The sequence below is a fragment of the Microtus pennsylvanicus genome, chromosome 6, assembly GCF_037038515.1.
Source record: "Microtus pennsylvanicus isolate mMicPen1 chromosome 6, mMicPen1.hap1, whole genome shotgun sequence".
NCBI classification, from domain to species: domain Eukaryota; kingdom Metazoa; phylum Chordata; class Mammalia; order Rodentia; family Cricetidae; genus Microtus; species Microtus pennsylvanicus.
This window is the reverse complement of record NC_134584.1, coordinates 8,822,638-8,843,782: the sequence shown is the minus strand read 5'-3', so window position 1 is coordinate 8,843,782 and position 21,145 is coordinate 8,822,638. Positions and strand designations below refer to the sequence as shown.

At 43.7% G+C, this 21,145-nt stretch overlaps 1 protein-coding gene across 1 annotated transcript in view; it reads right to left on the bottom strand.

Annotated features, from left to right (window-relative positions):
* Positions 1-21,145, bottom strand: part of Adcy2 (adenylate cyclase 2) — a 343,570-nt gene that overhangs the window by 127,027 nt on the left and 195,398 nt on the right. The window contains exon 4 of the mRNA XM_075975732.1: positions 17,996-18,145. Coding sequence (XP_075831847.1) covers positions 17,996-18,145 — 150 coding nt within the window. The remainder of the gene's footprint in view (positions 1-17,995; positions 18,146-21,145) is intronic.

The window sequence follows — 21,145 nt, the reverse complement described above, 5'->3', positions numbered from 1 at the left end:
ACAACATCAGCAGCACCGGGCTAAACTCAAGGGTGAAGGAGCTAAGAAAGTTTGGGTGTTTTCAAGAGGTGCACAGGGGAAGATCCCATGCCTTTTGAGCCTTCTCTGCCGCTTGAATCTAGCTTTCAGTTCTGTAGTTGTGACTGTGGAGAGGGTTTCATGCAATTATCATTTCAGAATTCTTCTTAATCAACTCAGCTTCGTTAGCATTCAGTGCAAATAATTAAGGATGATGAATTGATGGCAGCTGCCATTTATTGAGGGCCTCACGGAGACAGCCGTTGTTGCAGGCATTTGCTCTTTGTAAGCCAGCAAACTCAGGAGAACGGAGGGAGAAGGATGGTATGCTGTGCTTGTGGGTCTGGGGAAACATGTACATTTCTACCCCACGTCTAATCCTGTGTGCTGTGGGTGTAAGCAAAGCAGATTATTTACAATTGAAATAATGGCCACGCTGGGCAATGATGGTACGCAGCTTGAGTCCCAGCACTCAGGAGGCAGAATCAGGCAGACCTCTGTGAGTTCAAGGCCAGTCTTGTCTATAGAGTGAGTTTCAGGAGAGCCAAGGCCACAGAAAAACCCTGCCTAGAAAAACAAAAATAAAATAAAAACTAAAAGATGACCTAAAAGATGGACAATATGACCATCAGGCTAGAAGAAATGTCTACAGGTTAGATGGATGAAAGGGGGAGGAAAAAGGAGCCATCAAAAGCAGAATTTGATTTACAGTTGAAAATATGAAGAAAAAGTCACCAGTCATACATGCTTTTCTTTGAAGGTTCACGAGAAATTGAAAATAATATTAGAAAAATATAAACTCATGGATGGTTGGACAGAAGAAACCTACTCAGGATAAAGTCTGGAAGCCTCATGTCCACACGAGGAAACTGAACCCAGGCAGTGTTTACATTGGCCTTGGCATTCTGCCATTTCCCCTGTCTCCTTTACCAGGAAGGAGGATGGAAAGGGGGATCCACTTCTTTGTACTTCACAACTGAACTACCTCAATGGAGAAGGACATAGACAACATCAGGAAATAGGAGGAACTATCAAGGACAGTCCATTCACAGCAACTGTAAATATTTAAACTTCGACAGTTTCATAGTTCGTGCAAAATAAACATTCTCTATTTGGCCTGAAACTGAGATGTTACCACACACAGGCAGAAGGGAAAGATCAGTGACTTGACATGTTGGACTTATAACTCAAGGGATGTCTTACTCTTATACAAACAAAGTCTCAGATCTCTTTTGTAATGAAATCTGAATTACCACAGGTAATTTAGGAACTCATAGTCCACTTTTATGAACATAAAAATCTATTTTCTTCTTTAAAGCTGTATGAAATTAAGAGGTAGATATTTAATATGACTTAAACCAACCGAATAAGCGATTTGTATGTGCTTATATGGACACAGTATTCATATTTGAAGCAGTAGGATAAATTTTATATATATATATTTTTTCAGTTAAAAATTTATTGAAATGTAAATATGTATGTACATATATATAGTCAGGTCTACTGGATGGGACACCCATCAGTTCAATAATTCCCAGGGTGAAATTATCCATTAAAAAGACTTATCTCTCTTATTTTTAGTGCTATTTTTACATTAATTAATAATAATTTAGCCTCGATTATTAAGTTTTAATAGCATATTTCCATACAATGCTTATTTCCCAACTTTTCCACTCTTTCATTTGAATTAATATTGGTCTTAATGAAGTAAATCTTAAAATAATCTCAGTTTGTTTGACTTGTGGATGGTGGGTTTCTTAAATCCATGTGCATCCCTATGTCTTGGCTTTAGTCTTATTCACAGATGTTGATTTGGCTTAGCAGACAGATGTTAAGGTGAAACGCTGGATGTCAGTAGTGTAGGACTCTTGCTTTGCCAGTTTCTAACATCTGCTGTGTTCATCAAAGACGCCAGCCCGACTTGTCTCACAGCAGAGATCCTGTCTCTTCCTCCCTCCTCTGCCCTTTCAGGTTTTATGATCTCTCTTACCTTGATATTAAAATGAATTGAGTCTGCTGTGGGGGTTTAGGTGCCTGTTGAATAAATGAAGACTCAGGCTCTTCACCAGGGCATCTTAGCATTTACCTGTGACTTTTTTTTTCTAGTGCGAAGACATGTCTTTCAGTAATGACTTTTATTTCCCTATTACTAGAAAAAGACACTGAGATTTAGGGGCTGCTAACTCACAGAGAACCTGGTCCACAATTGTGTCATCTTCCTTGAGAAGGTCTTTACACAGTTTGTTGACTTTCTCATTGGTAACGAGAGCACAGCATCTTTTAGTCTTGATCATTTCCTTCTTCAGGGGATGGTTGTCAAGGAATTCCACTCTGGCCTTTAGAGGTTATTTAGCTTGAAGATGTAGAAGCTGTTCATATTTATTATAACTCTAGAAGACTGTCCCATGAAGTCAGTGGGACATTATAAGGGTCTCAGCTATGCCTCCACCCAAGTTTGTTTTGATAAAACACCATGACCAAAAGCGACCTGGGAGGAAAATGGTTTATTTGGATTGTACGTCTCAATTAGAGTCCATCATGAAGGGATGTCAGGACAGGAACTTAAGCAGGAACCTGGAGGCAGGAATAGAAGCAGAGACCATGGAGTAGTGCATCCTGCTGGATTGTTTCCAATGTTTTGCTCAGGCTGCTTTATTTTATCACCTAGAACCACCTGTCCATGGATGGTACCACCTACAGTGGCCTAGGCTTTCCTACATCAATTATCAACTGAGAAAATGCCCTACAGACTTGCCTACAGGAATCCAATACAGGCATTTTCTTAACTGAATTCTCTCCTCTTGGATAACTCCAGTTTGTATCTCAGTGACAAAAACTGACCAAGACAGCTTCTGTCTTGACATAACACACTGCATGATTCTGTTATGGTTATTCTCAGTTGTCAACTTAAATGAGACCTGTAATTATCTGGGAGAGGGGACTCTGGCCATTCCTGTTAGGGGCTATGCTGATTAGGTTAAATGAGATGGGAATGTCTGCCCACTGTGGCTGGAATCATTTCCTAGGCTGTAACCCCAAACTGTATAAAAATGAGAATGTGAGCTGAACAGAGATATTCATTGTTCCTCCCCCCCCCCCCGATTGTGTACAAGGCCACCAATTGCCTCAAGTCCCTGCTGCCCTGACCTCCCTGCCATAAATGGGGATACAAATAAACCCTTTCCTGAGTGGCTTTTTGTCAGGGTATGCCTTTACAGCAAGAGAGGAGCACCAGAGACACTTAACATCACACATTCACTTTGGCCACACAGAATTCACATATAATACTTTGGTGAACATATATCCTTTTAGTGATGATAGTATGTATAATAAATACTAGAGTCCCAAATGAGCTATTTATAGATTATGAAATTACGGATTAAAAAGTTGAAGTACAGTTTCCCACAGTTACTTCAGTGCCAAAAGGTGCCAATGGACTCACACCTAAGCAGTGTGGACCCAGGGCAAGGCTCCTAACAATTACATGACATTACTTCTCAATCAAAAGTCAGGGGACATCTGCTAGGGACACTGCATTATTAACTAGGCCAAGCTGTTAACAGGCTGAGCCTCGCTGGTATTAACTGTGCCTTGGGAGGATTAATAGGATGCTCCTATGTGTTCTGAACCTGACTAGTCTGGGAGCATGAGAGCTAAACAACTCAGGTCACTGTGTCCATGACAAAGAGGAAGCCATGAGCACAGCAATTAGTTGTTTAGAGAACAAGGAGGGAGGTTTCGGGTTGGGGTAGGTAAAAACAGAGCATTAATGGAAAGTGACAGACGCACGTGGTACAGTCAGAGGTGGGGTTTGGGCCATTTATGTCCATTGCACTGCTGACAAAATGTCTAAAAAGCAAACAAAATACAGTACAGAATTACAGCTGATTGAAAGCCAGTAATAAATTTAAACAGAATGCCTAGCAAGTTGGGACCTAGGAAAGCTTACTAACACAGATATTGAGGAAAAACACCCCTGCGTGTGCCCTAAAGAATGCATGCAATGTGTGGGAAGGAATAGGAAGAATGCCCTCAAGGATTTGTACAAGGGCAAAAGGGTCAAAAAACAAAAACCCGTATCCTTGACACTCTAAGGTAGGCAAAGAGTGGAGGGAGGGGAAACTGTAGTCAGGATGTTTTGTATGAAAGAAGAATCTATTGTCATAAAAAACAATCTTCCCCTGAGCCCACCAACCTCCCAGAAACAAAGCCGCAGACAGACAGACTGGAATGTTGTCATTTGAGAGGTCTATTTGAGTGCTATCTCATTTGAGCACAGGCATTAGGAAGTGCTGAGACCTGAGTAAAAGGAACAGTCACCTTTTTCAAGAAGGAAAGCAGTGAGCTGGAGGAAGCAAGAAGGAAAGCACTGCTGCTCAGAAAGCCCAGAAAGAAAACACCTTTATGGCATTATTCACTGATGGTTACAGAAAACAAATTACAATGTTTAAGCAGCAAGAAGGACCATGCATTATTGGGGTCACTGAGATAAATGCCAATTACAATTCAAAAATTGGCAAGAATATTCTAAGATGTAGCAAGTAAAAAGCCCAGTGCTAGGAAGAGCTTTGTACTTTTAGAGTTGCTGACCAGTGGCCCCACAGATCCCCATACATTACCAGCTATTACCAATGCTGGTAGTGATGCTCTAAAACTTGAAATTTAGACCCCATTGCTGAAGACACTGGGCATTTGAATCAGGTAACATGATGACGTTAAACCGTACTTGGTACTTCCTTGGAAGTTTCATCTGTACTGGCTAGTTTTCATCATGCTGGGAAGAACTATGTATGTTACCAGAGAAGGAAAGTAACCAGCCATGAGTCCTGTGAGCTATAGTGAAGACTGACCTGGCAAGACATGTCACCTGGTACAAGAGTGGCATAAAAATCACGGGATAACCAACCACTTTCTGATGGATTTCAGTTACAGCCCACAGGAGAAACCCATACCTGGAATCATTCATGGATTAAGAATCCGTAACTAGACTGGCCATAGGGCCTAGGGGAGAATCTACTGCTACTGTTGTGCTAAGTGGATGTAATGTTAAACTGACTTCTAATGGCTTATTTTTATATTCCGAGATGAAGACATCATTCAGCCCTCACGGCAGAGGAGCTTCTCTTTGCAGTAGATGATGATCAACACAGATCATCAAGTGGACAGAGAGCAGAGAATAAGAGACTGCAGAATGCTTAGCCCTAAATGGAACATCCCTACTGGATGCTCCCCTTCCGAGGCTCAGGGCTCAGTGCAGAGAAGGGGATAGAAATACTGCAAGAGTCAGAAGTCATGACAAGGGGACAGCGTTCTCCAGATATAGCCGGGGAGTTGTCCATATGAACTCACAGCAGTTATAACAACATGCAAAAGCCCCAGGAAAGTTCATGCATGACCAAATCCCAGCAGAGAGAGGGGAGGTAGACATGTTGTCCTACCCCTGAAGCTATTGGCAGCTGATAATTGCTGTGAAAAGGACAAACAATTTTCTTTAAGAATGTTGCCACTCATAGGCCGAACATACCCCAACCGAAGGCCCCACACCCATGAATATATGGACAGCACAAATTGGGCTTAATCTCAATCCATTCTCATGCAGGCAACTCCAAAGGAACCTTCGTCTCTAATAAGGTGAACTAACAATGTTGCTTGAAAGTGATTGGTTTACGTATATGTTGACTTATGTTGGTTCAACTTGGGATTTTTTTGACCTTCTGAAGGTATGAAACCACAGTCATGCAATCACTCTGCTTTTCACTTTTAGCAGAGTATTCAACAGACTACACAGGATAGGGTGATAGAGGGCTTCTCTCTGTGTGCTGTGACCACCATTAATTGATAAAGAAGCTGCTTTGGACCTACAGCAGGGCAGAACTTAGGTAGTCAGTGAAGACAGAACTGAATGCTGGGAGAAAGGAGGCAGAGTCAGAAAGAAGCCATGTAGCCCTGCCAGAAACAGATGCCAGAACTTTAGCTGGTAAGCTACAGCCACGTGGCAATACACAGATTAATAGAAATGGGTTAAATTAATATGTAAGAGTTAGCCAATAAGAAGCTAGAACTAATGGGCCAAGCAGTGATTTAATTAATACAGCTTCTGCGTAATTATTTTGGGGCTAAGTGACCTGGAACTAACTAGTGGCCTCCTTCAACAATAGGGGAAGCTCAAGGTCAGGTTTGATGTTAGAGGATTTTTGCCCAACTGTAGGCTATAAGTATTCTGAGAAAGCATTTATTAGCGTAGCAGTGGCACAAATCTTTGATCTAAACCTATGATAATATAACGGCTAATCTTTCTTTTTTTTTTTTGACTGGAGATTGAATTTAGGCCTGGAGCTTGCTAGACAAGAACTTGATTGATGATGACCTGTAACCTAAGCAAATGAAAATTAATCTTGATTGTCAACTTGATGGGATCTGGAAACACCTAGAAGACACACCCCTGGGTGTTGTCATAGGGGATGAATTGGGGCAGAATGACCTGTTCTCAGAGTCAGAGGCACGTCTCAGCTGAGGCCTGGACACAAAGAAGTCCAAGAAAAAAAAGCAGGAATGCATGTTTGCTTCACTTCCTTTGGAGGAACGTGCTTGCTGCTGCTGTGGCTGGCACCAGTCTCACGTCTTCAGACTTCCAACATGGACTGAAGGTCAATGTCTCTTCAGGAATCTTATAGGATTTTCACACCAGCTTTGTCGGTAGAGCAACTGCTGGGTTCTCAGCCTCTCCAGTGTGCAGATAACCATTTATTTATGTATACACACATACAGTTCAGTTTTTGAGGTTAAAAGTAAGGCGTGACTCCTGGGACTTTTCACATTAGCATAGCACCAAAAGGGGACAACAGAACAGATTCACAGCTAGCCCCATGCTCATTCATGCAAGTCATGAATTGGGAACTTTGGGTAATTTGTATTTTATGTTTTCGTTTTGTACAACGTCAGTTTTAGCATAAGTTAAAGAAAGCTTTAGGCGGAGCTTTATACTGTCTGAAAGTCGTGGAGCAGATGAAATGGGGCTCTTGATTCCACGTGACACAAACACCCTTTGCTTCAGTCCATCCTCTGCTGACCTTCACTGGGACACCTGTACTAGTCAGTGACTTCAAAGGGATGAGTGAGTTTCATGGTAATTCACTGAGAAAGGGATAGATGAAGGACACGAGCCAATGACGAAGCTCACAGTTCTCATCTTGCTGTCCATGGTCACCCCAACTGAGGAGAAGAATATCCAACAAGTTCAAAACTTTTTATGACCTACGAGAAAAGCAAATTTCCCCAAGCTCATGGCATCCTCAGCTCATTTATTAGTTATGATTTCTTTAGACTCGGACAACATGACCCAGATTGCTCTATTTCGTTGAAAAAGAAAGATAACAAGAGATAGACTGGCTAAACCTATTTTATCCAGGAAACAGCTAAACTACCATAAAATTTGTATATTTCTCTTTCTCTGCACAATAATATTCTTGATCTGGTCGGTTTCAGTCAGCATTCTGATAATGGTCCCGTCCCGGACAAATCAAATCAAATTGAGAGGTCCCAGAAAACAAAATGCTAATGTGCTGTCATGAAATGAACATTTTTCTTGAGGACATAAAACCACAAACTTGAATTAACGACAAGTTTAGCTTTTTCCCATTATTCATCTGCAACTTTGAGAGCTCCATCAATTTTCTCCAGGCTGGGATATTCTATCTACATTCACTATTCTCTCATATCAGCTGATGATGTATTAATCTTTAATGAAAGGTTTTCCCCTGTTTTTCAACAAAGCCTTCAAATTTTAGTCATTAATTTTCAGGACACACAATCCTAAGAAAGCATCTTGTCATTAGAGCCAAGGTTCTCAGTCTTCCCCGGCCCACTTTCCTTTCTTACGGTGAAGATCAGCTGTCCACGTTTCTCCTTGTGTCCCCGAGTGCCCATGGGACACCCACTCCTATACTGCCATGTTTTGCTTTAGTGACATTCACCAGCACAGATATGAAATTCAGTGAGTAGTTAGCTCAAGATACTACATTCAGTGATATGTGCAGATAATTTTATATGTGGGTAAAGGGTCTCACCATGCAGTCCTGGCCAGTCTAGAACTCACTATGTAGACTAGGAAGTTCTGCAATTCACAGAGATCCAGCTGCCTTGCCTCCCAACGGGTGAGTTTGAGGGTGTGTCCTACCAAGCCTGGCATGAATGGATGTTTTCAGCACGGCCTTTGTGATGTATCCTCCCTGGTTACTAAAGCTCTGAACTTCATTGATGCTTGAGATTTTGTCTTAACCATTTCTCGTTATTTCCCTGAGTCTTATGAATTCTTTGTTTCCTCCACAGTTCTATGTTATTTGTTTAAAATAACTTTTTAATTGTTTCTATCTGACCTACAACCCTTGTTAGTAGCTAATGGCAGAATGAATCAAAAATATAGACTAGATTAAACATGGTAGTATTTTATAGTATAGGAAAATATACATAAAAAAATCAGTATTACTCTCTCCCCCTTCCATAAAATGAATGATTCTGAATAAAAGGAAATAACCTAGAAGACGACAATCCATCAGAAAATGTAATGACACACACTGGAAACAGTCAATGCATAATTTAAGCAGTGATGCCAGAGATAATGAAACACACCACAGGCAGGATCCTATGTGGTGCAGAGGACTGTAGCAAACACTCCTCCGCATTCTTTGCTTTTATTTAGTGCCAGGTATAACAAAAGAGCAGCTCCCTTTAGGGCACAAGCTGTCTGCGGTTCAGAAGTATCTTCATGCCATTTATCTCCATGGTCTGCATGTCCCAGTTCTGTGCGCGAGAAGTGCCATGCTCATGGCGACTTCTAAACCACCCTTTTCTGTCCACAAAATCTCAGCTGTTTTATTAACTGTTCATGTCTTACACGATTGGTCCAGGCTCCTGAGAATCACAGTGATGACAGGAGGCCACTGCGAGCCATTCTTCCTATCCTGACTCCTTTAGCCTTTTGGTTAGCTGACTGATATGCCCTACGAGCCTTATTATCTTGGCTCTTACTGAAACACACAATCTGGATTTTCTTTCAGATACTGAATGTGTATAATTTTATGCTGCCCCTGTTTTAAACGTAAACTTGCCCTTCTCATTTTAGAAGCAAGACTGGTTCACCTTGGACACAGCATGTACTTGCCCATCCCTTTCCTTGATGTGATTAATGCAGATACGTGCCTGGTGTGTCCTCCTCGGTACCCTTCTCTCCTGCATTTACAGATTCTATTCTATTCACCTCCACGGCCCAGATTCTGGTATAGACTACACAGATGTATCACACCACGGTCAGTCAGTCTCAGCAACTGGAGACAGTGCCTGTTTGCTTTAAAGCCTCCAAGCAGGTGTCTCTTCAGGAAAGCTGCCTGAGCGGCTCTCAGACTCACAACACTGAGATTCATTCCCTCTCCAGAACCTGTGTGCTATCCTCTCTCTTCCGGGACCTATGAGGAAGTGCTGCTCTGCTACTTTGTATGTTTGGTTATTAGCTCCTCCCTGCCTTCCCGGTAAGACGTCTCCTACAGTCGCAATCTTATAGGAACGCATGGGACCTTCCATAGATGAGGACCACACTTTCTATGACAGGACACTTGGTCATACCCAACAAGAGTTTGTGAGGAAAGGCATGGAAGCATCCACAGAGTATTTACGTTGGTCCTAACTCTCAGTCTGCAGAAATACAATGCAATGACTCAGCGAGCACACAAGGGATAGAGGGGAGGGTCTGTGCTCATGCTACCTGACCCTTCCATGTGCCTGTGGGGTTAGTGGCTGCACAACAGAGAGTGGGTCTGGAATGATAAATCCCAAATGCCCCCCCTTCCTAGTAAAAAGCTGTAATATCAAACCTGCCATCAATACCCAGGGAAAAGTAAAAGCAAAACAAAACAAAAACATGATAGTGGTCTCAGAAGACTCTGAAATGGGGCTGCAGTTTCTCCTGTAAGCGGCAAGCATCAGAAGGATGCATGATGAGACCAGGATGGGAGAGTTTCAAACTGCTTTCTAAATATTAATTATATTATAGTTCCTGTTTTTCTCACACATCAACTGATGCGGAACACGCTTGATCCTTCCTGTTTGATTATGCTTTTCCTACCACACATTCCTGAACGTGTCAAGATGCCTCATCCTAAAAAATAAAATGTCATCACCCTAAAATACTGGAAGCTTCCATGGCATCAGCAACAGCAAAGCCCGTGTCCTTCCCAGGACAGCATCCTGGGCTCTAAGCCTTTCTACTGAAATCAACATTGTTAGCTTGTCACAGTCTGGAGTAATGCAACTGCTTCCAAGTGTTTCTCTTGCTAATCGGGGTGTTTTGACTGGCAGAAGGTATTGTTCAAGTTTCTCACATGGAGAAAACTTTGGGAGTTTTATTTTCCCATTAGACTTTTGTATGACCATGGTAGAAAGACATTTGGGCACCCTTGATCATTAAGAGGCTCTCTTCTGTTTTTTTTTTCTTTAGAGGAGCATCCATCTTTATAAAGAACAAACACATTGTTGACCTTTGTGACCTTCTAGAATCCTCTGCACTTCTGCTTTTCCATAGACAGCAAGTTTGATGATGATTTTTGGTAGCTTCTCTCTGTTTTTCTTGTTCTTTCACCGGATGTTTTCTATTCCTTTTAAAAAAGAATGTTCACAGTACAACCTTTATTGCAATCTCCAAAAACGAGTAATGCTGCTGGGTGTTGGTGGCACAGGTCTTTAATCCTAGCACTCAGGAGGCAGAAGCTGGTGGATCTCTGTGAGTTCAAGACCAGCCTAGTCTACAAGAGCTAGTTCCAGGATAGCTAAGGCTGTTATACAGAGAAACCCTGTCTTGAAAAACCAAATAAACAAACAAATAAAAATAAAAAAATTAAAGTGGGTAATGTCTCAGTTCTTTTAACTAAAGAATTGCTTTGAAGATTGTTGACTAATTTCTCCCAGAACTGATCCTATTTCTCATCTGAAAGCACCCACCCAGATGGCTTATCATTTCAGTACAGTCTTCCTGAGGTTTCTCCATGGCTCATTCCAGCCCAGCTTCCTCGGAGCACAACCCCATGTACGGTAGCACAAAGCTCTCAAGCCGTTCTTGATGCTATTCTGGCGGGTTGGAATGACGGATGCAGCCAAGTACACACGAGCAGCATGTGCTGGACTCCGTGGGCTTCAAACAGGATAAAGGAAGTCGGGAGGGAATCCTGGCGGGAGACTATGGGAGGATCTGAGGGGAGTGCATTTGATCAAGACACATATTCACGTATAACATTCTCAAGCCATAAACAAACAGAAAGCCGTGGCACCAAGGACAGATGTTAGACCTCCTTGTCAGGGAGGAGACGCCAAAGACAGCAGCGGACACTCTCTAACATCGAAGGCAGCAGACACATCACAAACAGTTCCCAGGACCAGAGAGCCTTTAGCTCCTTGTTTCTGAGGAAGCAGGAGTTGAGCAGAATGAGCACATCTGAGCCAGACTATCACGATGACACAAACTGACTTGGGCTGCTCACATTCTGATCTCTCCGCAGGATGCACCATCTGATCAAGTTCATGGGAAGACTTTGCAAGGAAATCTGCTACTTCAGTCCTCCAGGAGCTACAGTGGGAGGTCTTTCCAGCTCCAGCTCTTTTTGCTTTTCTATGTCCAACTTGGCGTCCTGGGGAGGTGACCACTATCAAGATGCCACCTTGGCTCCTAACTGTCAATGCCGAGAAAGAGACTTGGGGGCAATAATGAGTCTGCTCATCAGAGTGTCCTCCCCCTGCAGTGTCCATTCTGATGATTAAAAGCACCCTTGAGCATGGAGAGACGGGGCTGTCAAAGACTGTTGGCAGCCACTCCCAACTGTAAGTTCCAAGAGAGGAAACAGAAGAAATACTTCTTTTCTTAAATTTTATTTTATGTGTATGGGTGCTTTGCTTGCATGTATACACTTGTACCACATGTGTGTTCTGCCATGGAGGCCAGAAGAGGGTGTCGGATTCCTGGAACTGGAGCTATATATGGTTGTGAGCTGCCTTGCGGGTGTGGGGAATGAAACCCAGGACCTCTGCAAAAGCAGCCACTGCTCTTCACCGCTGAGCCATTATTCCCACCACAAAAACAGTATTCTTGGTTAAAATCCCTTTGTCTTAACAAAACATGAAGCTTGTCCTGTGAAAACCTAACATACAATGCAAGGATGGGTGCCATCAAGTATCACCCTTCACCAGCAGGCACACAAACACAACATAACACAGACCAGGGGGCGGCTTACTTCTACCGCTTAGTGCAGATACACGGGGGATAAGGACAGGGCTGGTTCTCTCCTGCTTTGTGCATATTCCAGTCACTAGAAGGGCAATTGACGAGTGAGCGAGTAGGGCTTCCATCTAGAAGTCCTTCATGACAAGGGACCTCTTCTGTTTACACACTCCCAATGACTGCTCCAGGAAAGCTGCACTGAGCCACCACAAGAGACAGAGGCCTCAGCAAGCATACTCACAAACTGTGAGTTTATATCCAGTCACTCAGACAGTGTCTACATGTGTGGGCACAGGGCATAAGCCGTGTGTGGCGTTGCTATGGGAGTAAACAGAAACGCGGTCGGATTCCAGACACCATCCTCCATATCCACATCACTGTCACGTTACGTATCAGATGAGGAGCTTCCTGCTTGTTTTGGAAAGGGGGTCTCATGCGCTTCAGGCTGGCCTAGAACTAGCTCTATAGCTGGATGTGACCTTGAACACACTAGTTTCCCTCTTGGTTTTTTTTTTTTTTTGCAATGGTGTTGGGACCAATTAAGTCCTGGCCTTTAGCTGCTTTTCTCTGTCTAGAGCCTTCTAATTGAAGTGACTAAAAGCTGTGCTTTGCCTAGAGGATCAGAGGATGGGATTTTCACCTGTTGGCCATTGACTGCAGGGTATTTAAGCCTCCAAGGTGCTATTAAAGAGAGGCTTTTTTGGTACCAGTGTCAGAAGGTCTGTGTGTCGGTCTGTCTCTGCGTGTGTATTCTCAACCTCCAGCCCATTGTCCGAAGCTTGCGAACTGGGTTCTAGCGCACAGAGCGCAGACGGGGACCATGGTGCACGGCACAATGGTATAAACCAAAACCAGGGTCAGGCCAGTCAGGGTTACACGGAAGCTGTTTGCTTATCCTTTGAACTCTGGAAGGGGGAAAGCAAGCCTGAACACAAAACCAGAAAAGAACCCTATTCTGCTGTCCTCCCGACAGGGCTCTGGCTCCAGGTGTCTTGGCCTCACTTGGCTAGGGTTTCCTACGGAATGTGTGTATCGTCTACAGAACCCACACCAAAATAAATTTTGTAAAAATGCTTTTGTTTGTTTGTTTCTTGAGACAGGTTTTCTCTTTGTATCTTTGGCTGTCCTGGAACTCACTTTGTAGACCAGGCTGGCCTCGAACTCACAGAAATTCTCTTGCCTCTGCCTCTGGAGTGCTGGGATTAAAGGTGTGCACTACCACACCCGGCTGTAAAAACACTTCTGATGTCTTTAAAATGATGATAATATACGAACTAATAAGGATTTATTTTCTCTCTCCTTTCTGTCTCCCCCATTCTCTTGGTTTCTCTTTTTGTTCCTGGTTTCATGAGACAGGATCTCCTGGAACTCATGATGGAGCCCAGTCTGTCCTTGAATTTACGGCAGTCCTCCCCTTTTGCCTTCCAAACTGCTTGGGTTGCAGGTGGGGGGTACTTTGCCCAGTAGACTTATTCTCTCTACACTGAAAAAGAAATCAGTTTTTATTCCCACAGAGGCAACATCAATTTCAATTGCTATAGCAGTTAAGAGAAAGGGCTCTTGGTTGGCTCTGCAGCCAGCTCTCCACAGTTTCTAAGAGTCCATTACATACTCCAGAGAGACGCTGTGCCCTGGGCTGACAGAGAAGCATCTGCCATGTCATGTGAAGCTCAAGTGTGACTGCGGCTTTTCCCGCAGAAGCTGAAGCAGAAGGCAACAGTCGACACACAGAGGTGAACTCTGCAGCCCCCAAGGCAGCCTCAGTTCTAGGGACGAGCGTGTGTTCCTCCCTCATGAAACATAGTGATTGCTGCTGCACCCACATGCGGGCACTTTTGGGGCAAAAGTGCAACTCTAAGAATATTGCTATAAAAATTTTCGGTTTTCTTTTTCCTCATTTTTATATTACACGATGTTTTAATCATGTATTAATATTAATATCTAGACAGACTTCTCATTGGCATCCAGGGAAAGCATCACAGATAGATGAACCAAATGCTTCTAGAATCAGGCAATTCTTTACATATGTCCCAGGAACAACAGCTGTTTATAGCTCTCTTCAGGGTTGGAGAGGGTTGTCTTATGGGGTCCTGCTCTCTACTTTTCTCTCTTAGGCATGAGAAGATGAATTCACAAAGCTAATCAAGATTACAGCCTCTCAAACTTGTGGGTATCAGCTCACTTTGAGGTACCTGTCATGTGACATTGGGATACAGTATTTATTATCTAGGTAATGGCTGCAAAAATAACTTCCTAGCTATACAGTATGCATCTTCCTTGACAAAGAGGTCATGAAGGTGTTACTATTTACTACAATGGGAAGCTAGTGGTACTGGGTGACAGCAAGTGACCAGGACCCAAGGAAGGACACTTGGAACCTAAGACATCATTTTGGTTTGTGGTACCAGGTAGGCCTCATGTTCTGGGATTAATCCATTCTATGAAGGCACATATATTGCCATTTTTTTCTCCTCTTAATTATTCTCAAATCTATCAGATCAACATCTTGAGAGGTGTGTGCATGTGTGTGTGTATGTGTGTGTGTGTGTATGTGTGTCCATGTAGAGATGTATGGCTGCTTGTATGTGAATTTGGGCATGTACATGTCAGCCATATGTGGAGGGAAGAGGACAACCCGAGTATCAGAACGCACCTTCCACCTTGTCACAGAGAGGGTCTCTTGTTTGCTGTGTTTTAGATGTTTGAGCCAGGCTGTCTGCCCATGAGCTTTTTAGGGTTTCTCCTGTCTCCACTTCTCACATCCCCAGAGAAGCACTGAGATTAAGGATTCTTTCTCCGTGTGTCTGGATTGCACAGAGGTTGTAGAAATTCAAACTCGGGTCCTCATGGCTAAAAGGCAATGCTTTTACCCACTGAGCCATCTCCACAACACCAAGTTTTATTTTAAGCAAGATGATTTTTTTTGTCTTTTTAATAAACTGTTCTGAAAATAAACCTACCACATATTCTCATCTAGAAACACGCCTTCTGAATCCCCAGTAGGAAAAGCGCATTCCAGGAATCAGTCTCTGGAGATGGACTTCCAGCTTTGGGGACCATTAACAATCGATGGACCAAACACTGTTTTATTAAACATCAAGAATAGAATTCTTGTTTCTGCTACCCATGTCTTTCCTCTTCATTCTAGGGATGATCTCTGGCTTCTCTCATAAAATAACTCATCCCCTTCTGCTCCCTCCCACGAGGGTCCGAGAGTCTCTGCCCCTGAGAATCCATGACCCAGGAGCTGAGTGTGGCGGATGTGACCACATGGACTGCCAGGAACACTTAGACTTCTTGGCTCAGAGAGACAAGAATGCTGTGTTCTCCCAAAGCTCTGGGCCATGCCAAGGAAATATGATGTGTTGATGATGTCAGTAGCCTGAATCACTGCTTTTGTCAAAGCTGTGACTGTAAACATTAGGTTCTATAATCCGTCTCCCTGGAACTGCAGTTCCCTGTAGCCTTAGTACTATTTTGAAATAGAGCCCGGGGGTGATGAGAAATAAGTTAGCTGATTCTATTGGGGCCAATCTGATGTATCTCTATTTTTTTTTTAAAATTGTACCTTTTAAAGTTATGTGTTCGTGTATATGTGTGAGGTATGTGAACATGACATGGTTACCCACAGAGGCCTGAAACGGGTGTCAGAGCTGGAGTTACCGGTACTCAGTTGTGAGATGTTCTATGTAGGTGCTGGGATGGAACTCAGGTGCTCGCAAGAGCAGTAAGTGCTCCTAACAGCTGAGCCACTGTGCTGATTTTCTTTTCTTATTTTCTAAGAGAAACTTTCTGCTCTAAAGTACTTTGAATTCTGGACTACGCAGTTGTAGACATGACCACTGGATAGCCAGGGAGTACTGTGGTGGCCTCTGAGACGTGCTGGCTTGACAGCCATTGCAATGAAATAAGCAACACCATGTAGTGACCTCAGGTGTACGGTGATGGACCTGCTAAGCCGCCTAACACTGGGGGCGGTGATCAAGACTCCATCTTCACCCCTTGACTGCTTGGGGGATACTAGAAGGTATAAAGAAAAGCCGGGCTAGGCTCCAGTGAGGCTGCTCGCACGACCGGAAAGCCAGGCTGGATGAGCTTCTCAGTAATGAGGCTGTTTCTGGGTCATCCACGGTCCTGAAAACAGCCCAATCGATTCACCCTCCCGTGATCTGAAATTGGATGGAATCATTTCCCTGGTCTGTTGGAGATCTATCCATGTGAACACATGTTCTTTATCTCTCCCCAGGACAACTCGATGTGCCGTGTGATAGCAGCACCACCTGTGAATGAGCAGGGCCGCTTACTGACAAGGTGGAATTTTCCAGGATCCAGAAATTAAATACAACGGGGTACAAATATCTAAAGAAAACTGGTTGTTAGCTGGTATTGACAGATCCAGTAGATAGGTAAGTAAGCTCTTAGCAGACTTGAAGGTTGTTAGTAATGGACCCACTCTTCCCAGTCAGCAGCTTAGAGAACCAAGAAGGGAGACGGCAGAGCTCTGATTACTGCTTAAACGGATCTGAGGCCTTCTCTGGCCCAGGTGGGAAAACGACTTCCCGGATTTCCCAGAAGGTTGTAATATTTATTTGCTAGATGACTATTTGCTGCTAAGGGAAAAGAGCATTTCACCATCCCTCTCAAAAGCGTCAATCCAAGTGGCCTGTCACTTACCTAGATAGGAAACTACTCCTCGGTAAGGCTGCCAGTTCTAGAAATTTCAGAAGTAATAGTGCAAAGCCTACCCTCAGTGGAGGCCGTTCTGGTGCTCTCTGCGCCACATCCACTCACACAGGGAGAGTGCTCTGCCCTGCAACAGTCCCGCTGGCCACTCTCACGCACTGAGAGTTCTCCAGTTTACAATAAACTCTCTCTTTGTGTGCTATGATGCACCTCATCTGAATTCTTTCAAAAAAGATCACATTGACTATGGAGGTGGGGGAATCTCATCATGTATTTAACAGATGAATTTAACATTAGTTGTATAGGAGGTTAAAAGATAATTTAAAAATCCACAAGACTGTTGGTAATAACAGTGAGAAACTGATGCCCTGACATAGGCACCCAGATGCCTAGATCCACGCCCAGCACCAACGCTGTTCACTAAATATTTGCCTAACAAATGAACCAATGTTCCCATTTGAAAAAGAACCCGATTACTATTCTCAAATCTATACACAAACAGAAATCCAGTGCCAGCACTCAAGTGATCATTTTCCCTCCCACCACCAAAATACATTTTGACGAAACGTGTAGAATAGACTAATGATTGTCACTTCCATTGTCCAGTGGCCCTTGCGATGGTGAATCTTTATTGTCTGCTTGACTGGACATAGAATCAACATGGAAACACAGCTGGAGGACACTGCATGCTTTGTCCCCACAGGCCTCCCAATGTCCTACCAATTATGCTTTGTACTATTTCCATACGGTCCATGTGTAAACCCCTGTGCACATCTCTAGACATTATTCTGACAATCGTCACAGGACAGCTGCAAACAACGGCAGCCACCAGCCCCTAATGAAAGGCCTTCCTGATGCTAAAATGATTCTGGATGGTGGCCATGATCAACCGGGTGGAAAACAGCTCCTGCACGCGCTGCTGTGATGTCCCAGTCCCGTTTAAACCAAGAAAGATGCTTGCACTAGTGTTAAATAATAGCTAGTATCCTAGAAACTCCCCGTATGCACAGGTACAGGGCTAAGAACACATTTTACCTGTTGCCGTTTCTCAAACTCCAGCTTGATCCGGGACTTGATGCAATTGCACGTGTCCCGGTAGGTCTGCTGCAGAGCAAGCTCCATGAGGTGCTTATGGTAGGCGCCTGCCAAGTTCCCACAGATGAATATGATCACATTGGCCAGGATCTAAAGAGACAGAAGAGGACATTCAGAACGGTGAGGGCATCTTCCTTGTGGACCCACTAGAAACAGACTGCATGTCAGGGTTAATTAAAACAATTCAGGCAATAGTCTCTACTCTTGCTTCTCAACTGACATCTGAATTATGGTTTTCCTAAAATAAAGCATTCATATCCACTCGGGACTCCATCCCCTCCTCTCATCCTGCCCTTCAGAGTCTGTCTCTTGACTTTGGGCTTGACACTCCCTTTTAAAAATTGTTTCTATTGAGCTATACATTCTCCTCTGCTCCCCTCCCTCCCTCCCTCCCTCCCTCCCTCCCTCCCTCCCTCCCTCCCTCCCTCCCTTCCTCCCCACTCCCCTTATAGCCTCTCCCGTGACCCCCATGCTCCCAAATTACTCAGGAGATCTTTTGACGCATTTTTCTTCCTGATGCCATGGGAGCAGAACTGTACCCACCCCGGGCTTGCGGCCATCCGTGTTTAACTCTGTTCTCGTGTCTGCTATCAAAAGCTGAGATGCTTGCTTTTCTACATTTGTTTCAAGATGACAGACATGTGGAAGAGAGTTTCTCCAGCCACCCGCAGTCTACCGTCCTAAGACACAGAGGTTTCACGTCTGTTACACGGCACCTCTGAGATATGCAGACTGACACGCGCCACCCCACCCTGAAATGCATTCACTGAAGCTCGATAAGTGGTTTTCTGTTTATAGACTAAGAAAGGAGCCCTTAAGCAAAAATAGTTATGAATCTTTTGATGAATAAAAGTGTGTTCATAACTTAGAAAACACAAAAATATAAAAGAAATTTGAAAACAGCCCTGACTTCCCTGCGCAGGAAAAAGTCTGCTACCCATAATTATTTTAAAATTCTGTTCTAAATTTCCTTTGTCAAGATGTCCATCTTGTTCATAAAGGCCTGGTTCTATGTTTATGGGAGCTGCATGCTCTGTTTATGTAACAAAAAATAAAAGGTATCTGAGATCACAGAAATTATGTGTAGGCAGGTTTCCAAATTCTTAGTTAGTATTCAGTTCTATGACTCATTTAGCTATGTCTATATATGTCTATATTGTTCGGTGCTACTGCACTGTGTTCAGATGTCAGCCTCATGCAGAAAGCCGTGACTTCCTCTCTGATCACTGCTTTAGACTCAGTTACTAATAATATAAGAAGTTAAAAGCCACGCATATTTTAAGTTCTTGATTTATGTTACAAATTTGCTCTTAAGACATATTCCCTTTGTATTCCCATCAGCAGGGGGTGACAATGGCCTTCCCAGGATGCTCTTGTCTGACACATAATTCACAGGCTGCAAGCTCCTTAGGACTCAGGGTTGAATTTGTAGGTCTATCGAGGATATGGGCAGACACACCACATGACCATTAAACATGGCAAGTCTCTTGAGGCTTCAGTGGCATCAGAAAGGGCATTGTTTCCAAAGACTTCGTGTTCCCCAGCAATGCTAGCATCATGTGCCACTCAACAAAGCAGGCAGGAGCTTTATCCCATTTCTTCAAAGTTCTCTCGGATTCAAACCCCACAGAATCACGGGTGCTGTCCCTTCATTCTGTCTGACCAACATGCTTTCATCTGATGGTTTCCAGGAGTAAAGCACAAACACTATGCAGCTTGCCTTCCCTAAAGAGCAGGCACTAGCATGTGCTACGTTCCCAGCCATGGCGTATCTCTCAACAAGGCTGTAGAAGACCTCATCTGGGAGTAAGCAGGGGACATATTTAAGTGTGTTTCTAAAGGGACAATGACAATAAAGGTGGCCATGTTTCTTATTTTTCCTTCTGTCTAATGCCTTTTCTTATCTCTTGACAGGCTGTGGAGAGAGAAGGAAATGACATGTTGGTTCTAAGTACCCTAAAGTCCTGGGGAATGCAGGAAATTGAGAGCTAGGCAGGGGAGAGTTAAGATGAGAAGAATGGATTGATAAACTTGTTTCTGAGTTGCTGTTGGTACTCCATAGACTCTACAACGAGCCCTATGGGCTTAGAGGGGCCTTTGGTGCTGCCCCACGTGACTCACAAGACCATAGCTATTGGACGGGGTGGCTCATCAATTTCAGTCTCACAGCTCACCTCTGAGAGGCTCTTTCGTGCATCCGTGTTTTATCTCTACTCCAGTAGTACAGATAGCTAAAATAGTAATGTTATGTCCACCTCTGTGTGCTTTTCTTTACGTGCTATATGCATGAGGAGGACATGTAATTAATGCGGCATACATGTGCAGTGTGTGTGCCAGTATCCCCTCATGAACCACACGTGTGGCCCATATACACAAGGGTTTCATATGATTTTCCCATGTAAAACACAAGTGCTGTGTGGATGGCATATGTCTTCATCATCCATGAGTGTGTGTACCAGGTCAGAGGTCACTGAGAGCGATGAGACCTATTTCGATGTTATGTCCACACATTTCCTAGCCTGGAGGACTCTCGTCCTCACCGTTGTTGTACAGCAATGCACAGCCTCTGTGAGTGCCAACGCTAGAGCAAGTGGGAAGTCTCGAAGATATTCTTTGTTGTTGTTGTTGTTTGTTTGTTTTTCAAGACAGGGTCTCACTGTGTAGCGAGGGCTGTGCTGGAACTCACTTTGTAGAGACCACGAAGATCTGCCTGTCTCTGCCTCCCAAGTGCTGGGATCAAAAGTGTGATTTACTGTGCCCTGCTAGAAGACCATTTTAACATTCTGCTTGAGGGACTCCACTTGCAGCTGAACAAGTCTGATCTGTTCACGTACAGTCGCACGCCATTCACAGACCCTGCTATATTTAGCCTCTGTGAAATGACCATGTGGTTTGCTCAGGATTACTCAGACCTCATCATCGCTGGAACATCTTTGAAGAATGGAGCACCAAAAAATGCAGGAAGGAAGAAAAGCTTCGCTGCTCACTGAGAAAACACTAACTCTTTCCTCATTGCGTACATCTGAAGCAATAACAAAGCAACTGAGTTATCATTTGTGAGAGCTGACTCCCTTCTTCCTCTCAAAGTGC